The 14,137-nt window shown below is 35.6% G+C and overlaps 1 protein-coding gene across 6 annotated transcripts; it reads left to right on the plus strand.

The window, feature by feature from the left end:
* The first annotated feature begins 7,361 nt into the window (after window positions 1-7,361).
* Window positions 7,362-13,884, plus strand: LOC108741235 (putative thiamine transporter SLC35F3). Of its 6 annotated transcripts, XM_018475954.1 has the most exons (12): window positions 7,362-7,502; window positions 7,664-7,970; window positions 8,493-8,657; window positions 8,949-9,117; window positions 9,186-9,364; window positions 9,422-9,740; window positions 10,320-10,409; window positions 10,474-10,603; window positions 10,871-10,898; window positions 11,441-11,470; window positions 13,149-13,230; window positions 13,568-13,708. In XM_018475954.1, exons 2-12 carry the CDS (start codon window positions 7,716-7,718, stop codon window positions 13,618-13,620), a joined length of 1,500 nt encoding a protein of 499 aa, XP_018331456.1. In that variant the 5' UTR covers window positions 7,362-7,502; window positions 7,664-7,715; the 3' UTR covers window positions 13,621-13,708. The 6 variants fall into 6 exon arrangements, with proteins under 6 accessions (XP_018331456.1, XP_018331460.1, XP_018331462.1 ...); XM_018475958.1 differs by lacking the exon at window positions 13,149-13,230; XM_018475960.1 differs by lacking the exon at window positions 10,871-10,898 and having other exon boundaries at window positions 13,568-13,640.
* Window positions 13,885-14,137: the final 253 nt, after the last annotated feature.

Below are 14,137 nucleotides of genomic sequence, written 5' to 3' on the forward strand. Positions count from 1 at the left end.
GAATTTTCTTCGTCCGCTCCTGCAAGATATACATCGTTGTTGTTAAACTACTTTAGGGTTGAAAGTTCGCTCTCAATCATTTGTTATTTTGTCTGTTTTTGTGTTTTGTATTTTAATCAAAATGTAAACAAAAATATAGAGAACAAATGTCAACAACTATCAAATCGATTGGGATCAATCATTGCAGATCATTCGGTCAATCACCACAGCATAGACAACGCAGAATCTATGAATCATATTATCAAATTAATAAAACCATTACAATATCTTCCCTATATACTGGGGAAGAAAATAAAAGCCGTCGTGCCATACTTAGCATCCATGTATATACTTACATATTTCATTTATACATAAGGAGGTACAATACTTTCATTGCACATTTCATTCCATGTCACGGCTGTTCTTATGAGTTTTCACGTGTTTTTATGGTTGTTGCTTCTATTTTCGTAGCCAATAGAAAGTAATAAGAAACCGAGTGAAACAATTCGGTATCTTTTAATAAATGATAAGAAGGAGAAAACAGAAAAGTAAAACTTTCTTTATATATACAAACGCATATTCAAGTGCCAAAATAATGGCAAGAAATGGCTTCGCATTTGTTCTAATTACCCACGGAAAGTGTATCTGTAAAGTTTAGGAAAAAATGCAGCGACTGGCATGATCACTTTCTGCTATTAATTAATTAATTAATTAAGGTGCTTTACGAATTATTTATTCCCATGGTTATCCAAGTGCGTAGCGACAACAAGTGAAATACCACTAAGTACTAATCTAACTACGTAAGCATTTTTCCGTCTACCTTGCTGGTATTTGATGTTACAAAAGGTGAAAAGCGAAAAAATAACAATAATAATAAGAACAAGAGTCAGACAGTACATTATTACATTGTGATGACAGTGGCGGCGAGTTCGTTGGGTACCAGCTACAGGTCACGCTAGAGAAAACAAAAGTTCATTTGTCATCGAGGGTTTCGGTCTCGTGCCCTTTGGCACACTGCTGTTGGAAGAGGACATTTCTGCTTTCAAAAATATTGTCCACCAAAATTCTTGGTTAATAGAAATTGTAGGGGACTATCAAAAATAAATACGATGGGATTTTTTGGTGAAAGTCTCGATCTTGGTATTGCGTGTTAAGCCCTGATTTTGTTCATTTAATCTGATAAATACTAAGGTTTTTTAGTAATTTTTTTACACAATAATTGTCTTAAATACTAGAATTTTCTGTCACACATGCGAGCCTGTAATAACTGTTCGAATATGTAGAAGCCGTTCTATTCAAAACGTGTTAATCTTATCTCATCAAAGTGAAACCACTCGACCCCTAACTCAGTGAATTCCTTTCGGAGAATTTACCAAAAATATAACAAACACCACAAGAAAAAGACGGGCTGGAAATCCTACAGGAAGTTTTCAAAACATGTTTTCTCCAAACGGTTATCACTGGGACGAGTCGACACTGGCTTGTTACGGCTACACTGTTTAGGAAAGGGGGAAATGGGCTCGAGTTATCGAAGCTACACGGTCGCCGACACGGTTGTTCTCATAACAGGCATCTCGTTGTAGTTCACCAAGGCATGAAAAATGCAAAGCAGAAAGTGAAATTATTGTTACGAATCCAGGATATGATATGCTATGGTGGTGTTCACCTGGTCCAATCTATGTACACATGTCGATTTGTACTGTACGTACCTGCGTTATCTATGCCTTTATCTATCCGATACGCCGATGGACCAAGGTAATCGAGAAAGATATTTTATCAGTTGTTGTTGCTGCATTGAGCGCATAGTACAGCACGCAAAACGTATAATTTTCAACGGAATGTTAGACGGCGCCCCGACCGCCTAAAACAATTATGAAACAAGTAAAAATTATGACGATAAAGTTACGGAATCAGTTAGTTGTAGCTGGCATCAGGGGCGGCGGAATGGGTTGATATGGAAGGAAATTTTATATACACAGAGGCAAAAACGTCGCTGTTAATTCTATCTTAAATGAATACTCTCAAATTCATCAATTTGTCCTCGATTCAACTCGAACTAATTAGTTGATTCATTAATTTTTGGATTCATACTTTTAATCCCTAATTTATTTAATGGGCAATTGTTACTCCCTTAGTGTATGTGATGACCACAAAAAGCCCCCCCCCCCTTACAATCTTTTATTCTAATCTGGTCCCCATCCTGCGAAATCCTGCTCCGCCGCCACTGGTATTAAGGCCAAGTGATTCAGTTCAATTGCGAACAATAACTTTCAAATCATTTTGCCTAAAATTCTTGTCTGTTTGAATTCAAATGAACCAAATATGTCGAGTATTCTCAGTGACAGTAGCAACAAAGGGGTGATTTGTTGCGTTTTATTTTATTTATTAACAAAATAAATATTCATCGTTTTATGCAGATGGAATTAAACCCAATGACCTGTTTCATACTGGCCAATACTAGACCTAAATTTGGTAATTGGTAGAAGAGAATGATCTGACCTATAACAATAAAAGAAGTTTTTTGATGCCCTTTTTTCTTCCCCAAATCCAATTCACCCCATGTCCTTTTCTGCCTTCAGGAACAACATTTTTTATGGATAAAAGCTGTTCTATATGCTTTCCTGTACCCTTAGCAATGTGTACAGAAAATTTCATGATGTTTTGAGTAGTTAAAACGTGAAAAGCCGACAAACAAACAAAAACTCACATTTGTTACGATTGGTTACGATTTTGTCCTCTTCAATCTAATAATTACTAAGGATAAAATTATTTTGTTGTACCCCTACTGAGAAAAAGATCAGATTGATTTCAAAATCAGAACAATTTCTTGGTCACAATCTACATATCTAACAAAAAGTTTAAAGTTTAACGATACATTTCCGTTCTTGCCTCTTGGCCTTTCACCCCATTATTGGAATTTGTGGCATGAACTTTTTCGAGTGGTAGATGTTATCTTTTTCTTCTTGTTGCCAAACAAAATGGATTTGGATTATGTCACACTTAAGCGACACAACAATTACGATATGACCTACACTGTCCGGGCGGGGTTGAGGGGGCGATCGGCTGGTGTTGTCGTTATTGCATTGTCATTACATAGGTGCCAGAAAGCTTTATCCGTTTTATGCATAACAAATGGGAGATTAAAATAAAATCGTAATAGTTTAGGGCATTCCGTCATAACCACGGCTGATTTTGTAATATTTAAGCAATGGTAATTATCTCCGCTAACCCTAATTGGCTAGGAAGTAAAAATGATAAGAATTGAAAAATAATTAATAATCGCCAATCATAATCTGTCCAAATTATAGTCTGACGAAACGTGAATTGTTTTTACCATTCTACCGGAACTGGGCAACCTTGGCGTGTGTGTTGGTCACGTAGATTTGGATCAAGAATCATTCAGAAACTTTTACTGTTAATCCCACGCCGTAATCGTCAGACAACATAAATCTCAACCGTTTCCAAGTTTGTTTCTCGCTAACAACGAAACAGTTGAACTCTAATAACAAGAGCAAGTGTAACTGTCATAAAATTCAGATGTTTCGTAACTATATCAAAAACGAAACAGTCGAACTATGACAATTGATGCAGACAAAATTATTGCTGTTTTGTTTTTCATTTGGTTACATTTTCGTAGACAACAGCACTTCTCGCATATTTTAAATATTAATCATTACTTAGCACTAAATAATGTTTCCAAAATTGAACGAGAACTGAACCGGTTTAGATAAATAGACATATAATTAGCAAAGGCAAAATGAAGAAATTAATACCTGCATAAGTAATAGCTCTAGGTCGATTGTTAAAATATTTCCAGCCGATTTTGCTAATGGTCCTTAATTTGTTGCAAACAATTTATTACTCATGTTCAGTTGTTAATACTTGACGCGATTTCGTAAAGACGATTTCGAAATAAAATTAACAATAGACTAATCAACAACTGGTTATTATGGATTCGAAAAATTTCTTTCATTTTCTACATTCCTGTCGCAATAATACGCTTGAACTTATTATTACTTATTAAAAGGCGGAATTCATGTTGTGAAAGTATCAAAAGTGGATATGTGTATATAGATACACCTAATATTATTTTAAAACGGGTCTTTAAGTCCAAATGATTTCGTTGCATGCCTTTAAATCGGGCAATTATCAAATTCTCTCTGATTGGAATACCGAATGTTGCACGTCGTTCAAAAACACCATCAATCTACGTAGTATTCCGTACATGAACAGTTGAACAAGTCTTTTGAAAGAAGTGTGTCAACGGTAAGAAATTTTTCTTACATAATTGACATAATCTATTTTGTCGATTTAGTTGAGTTGACATACAAAACTTACAGATACATATTCACCTAATGAACTTAAAATTGATAGATATTTAGGTCCGACTTTCGGATATTGGGTATCTACAAAAAATCACCAATCTTTTGCAGTGTTGAACGTATTTAAATGTCAATATTCTGTCATAGGGTCATAATTGGAATGTGACAGTGGCTAGCCTAACTCATACTTCCATTTCTACGAATTTGTTTTTAACGACATTATTTGTTAATTATCGAATTTATTTATTTCCACAACTTACTACAATTTCTTCAGCATTTTAATCGCCGATTGGATTCTATGACTATCTTAGACATGTTTTAACGAGATGTTTCATCATCAAGTAAAGAAGAAAAATTGTCCAGCTCGAGGGTCATTTTTAATTATCTCCTAGATGTTCTCGTTGATCTATCCCATATGTAAAACATTATCCACTGGTCTGGCCGAGAAAAATAGGCTAAACGTGTTTGTCTCTCTCTCTCTCTCTCTCTCTCTCCCTAATATCTGTCTAAATATCCTGTCGTGTGTGGGCAATCTGATTTCGGCTGTGTGAATGCCACTTGATCTGGATTATTGAAATAATTAACAGAATTATTTGGATCAGTGCCAGCTAATACCTTCACCGATTGTGTTTGTCATCGTACACATATATTATTTATGTACAAACGGATTATTTCAAAACCGTATTATTTTTTCGCTAAAACTTTTGTCAAACAATAATGATCCGATTGTGACATTGCCAATATCTACTAAATTACATATTGTGAGACGTACAACGACTGTATAATTAGATAAACGTAAGTGCAATTGTAAAATTCAAGATTTTCGTGAACTAAAAGATTGTTATTGTTACTGCGCACTGTACCGTTGGACCTTGTACTTTTTTCACAACAATATTGTTGCTATTCCCACAGAAAACAATACACAACCGATTCTCCCGCTGTTAATTAAATTAAATGTTTTTTGTTAAGATTTTTTAAGTGGCAGATGTAAGAAGATTGCGTAGGTATTAGGTACCAAACTCATTATTGCACATTATTTGTGTGTGTGAGGTGTATTCTCTCTGGCTGGTCCTGGTTACAAAATTGCGGAGAACAGCATTTTGTTTTAATCACCGAAAAACAATTGCCTAGACAATTTGGAGCAACTGTTCAACAACTAGATCCCATAAAAGTGTTATTATTTATTGGTAGAGAGATAAAAAACAAATGAATTACCTACTACGTATTTCCTATATACAATAGACGAAGTTAGAATCTAAATTTCCATAATTCCACGTTACAATAATAATGAAGTGCCTTCAATCAAGCGTTTAGCAAAAATCGATCGGTTTTTTTACGTGACACCCACAAACAAAAACCACAAAATTTGCTTCTCGTCTCCGATCTCATACAAAACTATTACGCCAGTAAATTTTAAGGAATCTAATAAATGCTTGACATTCGGAAGCTACAGCAACGACTATTTTCAAATTTAAAAAATGTTAAGTGTCTATTGTTTATTAGAAAGCTTCTTGTTATTTATTATATTGTAGTATTTTGCAATTTGTTTTCGAGTCCATTTGCATTTGATAAATGAGCAGCAGCCACAGGTATAAACCGACTTGGGTTTCTTTGTTAATAATAAGAAAGAGATAGCGTTCCTTAATAACATAATTAATGGGTTAGTGGGCAGCACAGCAGTCTTTTGTATGTGTATGTATTGTATAAGTACATAGAATCCAACCAATTCAAATTTTAGACCTTATTTGTCAAACAAGAAACGACTTTGGCAGATATTCATCATTATCTAATATCTTTCCTGCTACAGGATGATCTAACAAGCAGTGGTGGCTCGTATGATTGATCACAATTTGCTAAATAAAAAAATAGAGAACAATTATTTAGTTTGCTGTTCTACACACGCTATATAGACGTAAAACAATCGCCTGCTAACAGACAAAAAAGCAGATGACTTTCTGGCTGCAACTGTTTCAGTCACATTAAAATCTTTTGCATGTTCACCTATTGAAACAAGTGCCTCGTTACGAACAAAATAATAAAGAGAGCGCATTTTGTTTATTTGAACAAAACACATCATCTACAAAATTTATTGTTTTTTTTTCCGTACAAATAACATTATACTTTATTAAACAAATGAAAAGAATTCTCATAAGACCTATTTGCATTGAATGCTATTATTATTTAAGAAAGTTTCACTGTTATGTGTATGTGTACCTATTCCTGATATTACACATTCATTCGTTCAAAACCAGCAATCGCACTCTACACATGGATATCAGCGTTTCGTTCGTTTGTAGCCGCTAAAGAAAAAGTTCACTTTCAATTTCCTCACTCTCTCCCAATGAAACCGTTGCTTATGGACATGGCCATAGACAGGTATGGCATGTAGATGAAGCCATATAAACTTGTTATTGTTAGTTAATTCCTACAATTTCGAAACCTAGCATAAAGCCAAACAAAAGCTGCATTTTCTTATCTAATTCGATCAGTCTCTTAGTTTATTTACGTTTGAATAATCTGACGAAGTAAAACTAGTATCTTGTATAGTCTACATTTGACTAATTCGTCATTTTTTTAACATAAGAAGAAAAAACTAATTGCATCGGCCAGGACTTGAAGCCGAGGCGCCCATGTGACTGTAAATTTTGTCTCATTTAAGATGTTTCCGATCTAATCTAATACATAAATATAACATCAGTCCAAAACAATTGAAACTTCGCTCAACGAGAACAATTGCTACCAAACAACAACTAAACAATTGACACTCTTCTGTTTGAGAGACTCATCGACAATTGTTTTCACTGTTGTAAAGTGGAATTTAAAGGACTTAATGAAAGCTAGAAATTATACGTGTAACCTATAGCATAAACGACTCCTAATTCTATGTACCTATTGCTCCAAATCTACCCTTTAATAAATTACATTTTTCGGTAAGATGTTACTTTCAACTTCGTCAGGGGACGCATTAACGCCATGCGCATCCGACGCCCGGCGTCGCTGATTGTAACGGCGCCGATCGCAATCAATGCTACTACCAGCAGTAGTTGGCTAGTTGAACTCAACTTTTTAAGGGGTGCGTGTCAATGCTGTATCCAAATACGTCCGGAAATGCGAGAGAAACCCCAGAAGTATTATAAAATGGGGTCGTGGAGTCCGCACATATTTTTATAGACTATTTTTTGATAAGAGCGAATTGTTCAGGTACGATTCAGTTGTTTCAATATCTCAACCATTACTAGGTACACCCATAGGGTGATTTCTGGTAGATTAACATTTCTTTCATTTGTTATTTTCTGCATTCGAAATAATTTCAAATTTAGTCATTGTTGTTAAGTAGACTAAAAGTAATTCTGATATTAAAGTTGTTAGATGTTACCATAAAAAAACGTTCCCAATGATTCGCTTTTCATCGAAATGACGAGGGACGGCGAAATTCCGACCATCTTCAATCCACGCAGGGGTAGGACCCCCAACGTTCTGGTCACCGAAGAGGGGGTTGGTAATGGTCCGTTCACCCATACCGATTCCATAGGTAGCGGGCAACAGGATGGCGGTGCAACGGGAGGAGGGGGTGATATCGAGGGGGTCCCGAACACCACCACGACGGGAGGATGTTCGGGACGTATTAGGAATTGTACGATGTCGATTTGTTCCAAAAATGCTCGTAAGGTTAGCTGACAAAAAGGAAAAAATTTAATAGATTATCCTTATTACTTATTAGGTAGATATATTATTGCATGTTTCCGAACGATTTTCTGTAAGGCAAAGGGTTGCACATATTATGCAAATGGGGGTTGCAACGGAGATATGGTAATTTTCTGATGGATATGCGAGATATTTTTTTGCATAATTATGAAATTTTACAACTGCAGTAAAAAATAATGTCTTTGTTTTGGTTCTGAGAAGAAAGGCGCTGCACATAAAAAATTCAGTGCTTTTTCATTGATATTATTAGACAATGGATGCTAACTGTTCATAAAAAAAAAGTTTCGTGAAACACGAAAACGAATCTATATCCTACTTATATACGTAAAAATCCTTGAATAAAAGCGTTAATTATCTCCGATGTCGATACGAAAATAAATACAATCGATATGCTGATTATATTTAGCCGTACAATTCTTTTGACCTTTTCGAAAAGTTATCTACCAAAAAACCAATAAATTCTAATTTAATACCTGCAAATTTTAGATATATTTTGGCGTATGGGTCACGATATGTGTAACAGCTTCTTGGGTAGGAGCAACGCATTGTATAAAATATCTTTTTCTTCTGAGACCGATTAGTTCGGAGGGTGCCGTACTTCTACCCCAAGACACAAACGACTTTAATATGACAGCCATTAAAACACAATATGTAAGTCATCATCAGGTCGTTAATAATATAATAGAGAGATAGACATCTTTCACTCCGTTTTCAACATTTTTGTGCTTTTCAAATAGCCTACTAATTTGCTTTATGTGTGAAGTTCATTTTTCATTGTTCATCTTTTGTTTGCGACTGTTTGGTCTTCTTTTTTTTTGCATCAAGTAGATAGCAATTGTTTGATTCTTCTTTTTGTTTCTAATCACGTAGCAATTGTTTGGAATCTCTTTTTTTTTCATCTCACCCGCCTTCATATTTTTAACTACTACTACTATTTTTTAGACTTTGACGTATAGCGCCCCATTTTTCACAACATGGTTTGTTACAAACTGGACAATACTTTTCTTTCCTCTTTACTACGTATGCCGTTTAAGCAGTCACCGTTGTAAATCGCCGTCCGACATTTTTTCTGAAAGCTTAAGGGATTTTCGAGACAAAGGTTTTACCGCTGGTACGTGACCCATTATCACCTTCCATCAAAGCGAACCAACTTATAGTTCATTCCTTTTGCCTTTTCAGTGCGGTTTTTGACGAGATGCAGTTTATTTTGTTTACTCTGGGTCGCCACAAACTACATGTACATTAGATCCTTAAGGATACTCCTGGCGACCGACGTTATGGCCTTATTTGCCACCAACGTTTCGTGCGTTTATTTGCTCTCATGGGTTATTCTTCACGAACAATTTGTCGGAATACGTGTAAGTACCCTGCCGTGCCCTGTCCATCCCTAAGGTCAACCCCTTCAATGTTCTCAGATAATGGCTGTGATATTGTGCGACACGGGGGTTGCCCTTTTGGCTTACATGGACGGTATAACTGGCAGTCCGACGTTGGGAGGCGTCGTCTTGGCGGCTTCCGCGGCCGCAGGTTCTGCCGTGTACAAAGTCCTGTTCAAAAAGGTCATCGGGGAAGCGACCTACGGACAGGTAGCGTTGTTTTTTTCGTTGATAGGGATGATAAACGCTGCCCTTCTCTGGCCCTTGTGTCTGACGCTGTTCCTCATGGGTTTCGAAACTTTACAATGGGAAAGGTTACCATGGCCTTTGCTGGTCGCGTGTAGCATTCTGTCGCTGGGTAAGTCGATGTTTATAATCGCAACTAATAAATGTACCTAGCAAGGGTTGGTATATGAGCAAAGGGGGAGAAATGCGATTGATTTTATGTCAGGGAAGTTCCGGTTCTTTTCATAATACCTACATAACGTTTCTTGGTTCGTAAAACCTGCACTGCCAACTGTTTGATATGTTAAAATGATCTTGGCAAAGTTACCACCCTTAAGACTCAAACGGATTGCGAATTCAAGCCAGTTTTATTTGTAGGTATTTAAAAATACAGTATGTCCCAAGTAAATATTTGACTCGTTCTTGTTGTAAAGGTTTTTGACTTCAGCCCGTATATAACAAATTTAAATCTTTCTTAATTATCATTAATGGTAGAGCACTTGTTTTATTCCAAGATTATTTCTCTATTTCTCTTATTCGAATCCCTTAAGAGTTAAATCGAGTGCACATTCCTTAACGTATCGGTTAAAGAACAATTGAGTGTCTGGCGCTTTCACCAAACTTGTTTCTCTTTATTTCTTTGTTTTTTTATTGAAATAATTCTTTTGGACCACTCTGTAAATTAGATCGTTCAACTTTTTTCGCATTTTAGTTGCCAATTTATTGGGTAACTTCAGTGTTGCCCTCACCTACGATATGTTCATTACATTGGGGTTAATCACCGCAGTCCCTGTATCTGCAGGTAAAATTAAAAAAAAAAATAGACATCTACAGTCTGCAAATTGGGCTTTCTCCTTTCATTTCAGCCCTAGATGTAGTCCTCTACGGTGCTACATTCGAAGGGATGAAACTGGCCGGGATGATCCTAATCGCCGTAGGATTCTTCCTGGTCATGTTCCCTGATAATTGGCCTGACTACATCACCCGACTACTGAGGTAGGACTTTTTTCCTTTTGGGTTTCTATTTAAAGAGGTTTCTCTCTCACAGCATTGTGGCGATTTTTTAAGAAAATTATTATTACTAAAGGGTTAACAATATTTTACAAAGTACTATCAAAAGTCAATACATTCGATGTCTCTATTGTTACGTGTAGCTAATCTTAATCCATTGTGTTTGTGTTATTTTTTCTCTATCTAGATATTTCTTAGTTAATTTTATTGCCTCTGTAGCAACTTTTATTACTATGGCATTTTGATTTGCAGAAAAACAAGCCGTGTATTCAATGGAAAGGTTTGTTATTGGTCACTTAAAAGATTATCTAACGCTTTTCAGTTGTTTTCTTTAAGTAACAGCTTCTTAGCTTTAATAAAAAATTACATTTATATCTGCTCGACTACGAATTAAATAAAATTGGATCTCTTTTGTTTTCGCTTTGGGTAACAACAACAATTGTTTCATCATATGTTTTTGTTGCTGTCACATTCAGTTATTCTTCACGCCCTTTCCCGACACCGTTTCGCACCAAATGCATCCCTTATGAATTGCAAAACTTAAAAAAAAACACCTTCACCTTTGTTTTCTTTGAAAACCCTTAGGAAAATTCGCATTAAGGGCACTTGTAAGCTAATTGACAATGGTTTTATATTTTTATGCGGGGGATGAACTTAAACATTTACATCCCCTTGTATATATGTATATTTTACACTATTTTCTGCATACATATAAACATATACATAGTTACTCGCTTGTTTTGGACAATTATTTATATCAATAAACTTTATGCAGTAGCGTGAATTAGTAAGCTAGAAATGTTTTCTATTTTATTGTTGCAGAAATATCGTCCTGTTGAGTCATACTGCGAGGTAAGGGGGTTGTTTTCTTATTAAAAATAACGAATTCTGTACATAGAAGTTCGAAACTTTGGTAGCCGCACGCTTGATCTGTTTTTAAATAACTGTCAAGTACGTTTCTTTTGTTCTTTCGTTTGTTTTTCTTGTATTGCACATTTTCGTAGCCGTCACTTTCCACACAAAACAAAACACGTTCGAAACACATTAAAATCGTAGTTACTGTACTGTTTAGATCTACAGGGCGATCAATTTATTAGTCGTTCTAACGATAAGATAAAAGAGATACCGTTTCAAATAGCATTAGGGTGTGTAGTGTTTCGTATCTAGAAGGTAGTTAATTAGAAAATAATAGGAATATGTTGACTAAGTAACTAGTTTGATTTTGTTTTACTTTGTAGTAACCCGACCCCTGCCCCCGAAGTTGACAGGGGAAAAAAACGTGAATTACTGTATGTATGCATTGTTGGATGCGTTGTATTATTGATGATGTACAAAATTCGCTGACGAAGTTTGCGCATTGTATTTGGGCGCGAAACGTTCGTTTCTAAAACAAATGCCACCCAACAACAAATAGCATACTATTAGAACAATTGACGGTCCTCCCTTCGGCTTGGATTTGTTTCTTTTATTTTACAAGAGGCTGCTGTTTTAGTCAATGTTCTTTTCTGAGTGTAAACAATTGAAACAGCCACGTTCAACTATTTTTACGTAATACCTATTAACTATGTAGCATATAAAAACAAATTTGTTCTAAATACTCTATAGTACAATGCGAAAGCTTAACGAGGTAAAATGCACAAATTCCCTCAAAATATTTAGAACTAGGAAATGGTAACTTTAATTTCTCGAAAATTTTTTGACATAAACCCATAATAAAAAGTCCACATTTTACTGCCTTTATAAGAAGGAAATTTACTTGTTCCAAATTTAAGTACCTAACGCCAAAATAGGTATGTTGTCTTAGAATTTTCGAGGACCAGCAAAGTCGATCTTACCATGTATATCTTAGAGGCATATTTTCTTATCTTGAAATTTTGAGAGTTACCCAAGTATATATTTTTCGTAAAAGAACAATTTATTAATGCTCTAAAGATAATGTAGACCATTCCGTGCCATGGTAGTCTGAAGTTCGAATGCAGTATACCTCCCTTATATTATGTTGTTTGTAAATAACACATTCCCTAGGGGAACATACAGAATAAACGATGCCTGTGTTTTGGTTGCTGTTCATTTTTTACAGCCCTTTTTTTATAATAAATCCGCTACCAACCAAATTTTTCTACTGCATGATTTCGATTGCATGATGAGTTTAAAGCAAAACGATTTGTGTTTCACGAATTATTTATTTAATTAATTGATGCTTACGAATTGCACAAGTGCATTTTGTTTTGAGCATTTTTCACTTTTTTTCTGAACGATTACTTCATTCGTACATCAAAAAGTGTAATATGATCTGCGAATTTTTGTTGTTTGTTCTATTCAACATCAACTGTTTTAAATATTTTGTTTTGTTTGGCTTTGCATTGTTTTGCTCTCGGCTTCTGTTTCCCGATTTCTTTTGTCTTTTTTTTAAACTCGTGACCCTCTGCTGCTTATTCGTCGGTTTCATCTGACTGTCTAATGTTATCTTTACTTGTACTTCCTGTGCTATGTGTGTGGTTTTTCACTGGACTATGTTTGGTATCTAAAGACCGAAATTCTGCATTCGAGAGCAACCGGTAGCCGAACCAACGTCAACGAATCGGTAACAACAAAACGGCGTCTATCTGTATGTAAGTAACACGTATTTCCTATTTTTACAACATTCAAGTAAAATCAGTCAGTTGTGTGTTAGTTCGTCTTCTATTTGTGTGTGTACCGCTAAATATTGTTGTAGTAACTCCGTTGTTTCAATATGGCGGTTGTAGTAAAGCCATTGTTTCCGCATGGCGTCAGACAGAGAGCCGCCATATTGAGTCAAATCGAAAATTTGGACGTTTTTACGTTGTTTGGCATATCTTCTTGCCAGAAGTGTTATAACTTTTTAAAACTAAATGTTATAAATATGTGTGTTGGCATTTAAAACAGAATTTTGCCTCTGTAAGGGTTAATTTAGGTGAAAATTTGTAGATGGAGCAGGCGCAGTCGGCGTGGGACTCCGGGAGAACGCAGGAGGGACATAATTGACTATAGAACGGGTTATATTCGGTCCCATCTCAGGTCACCTTCTGGTAGAGTTAGATGACCGGATTTTGAATTGGAACCGTTAGAAGTGAGAGTTAGTTTTTGACCACTGGAACTTTTAGGGGTGGCGTATGTTAGATATCAAACACCAAAGGCTGTAGAAATCATATGTACTTTTAAAAACAACACGAATTCTGTTTCGATTAAGTTGTACCTACTCAAATAAGTGTTGCATTGTTGATGTAATAGTTGAAAATAAAACATGAGAACGTAGGTCGAAGTACTCCTTTGGTAATTTCGTTGCTCCATCTGTGGAAACTTGTGTCAATCTTGCTCCTCTGATTCAAATTATTTAAAAATAAAAACATCGGAACATTGCTGCAGCTCCTTTTTTTAATTTTGTTGTTCTGTTTTTGTTAATATTCCTACAGCTATTGCAATTGTTTAGAAATAAAACACTAGAATGCTGCTGTATCTTGTTTCTCTAACAGTTCGATGTTTTTTTGTCAATTCTGT

This window comes from Agrilus planipennis, unplaced genomic scaffold (genome assembly GCF_000699045.2).
Source record: "Agrilus planipennis isolate EAB-ADULT unplaced genomic scaffold, Apla_2.0 scaffold242, whole genome shotgun sequence".
NCBI classification, from domain to species: domain Eukaryota; kingdom Metazoa; phylum Arthropoda; class Insecta; order Coleoptera; family Buprestidae; genus Agrilus; species Agrilus planipennis.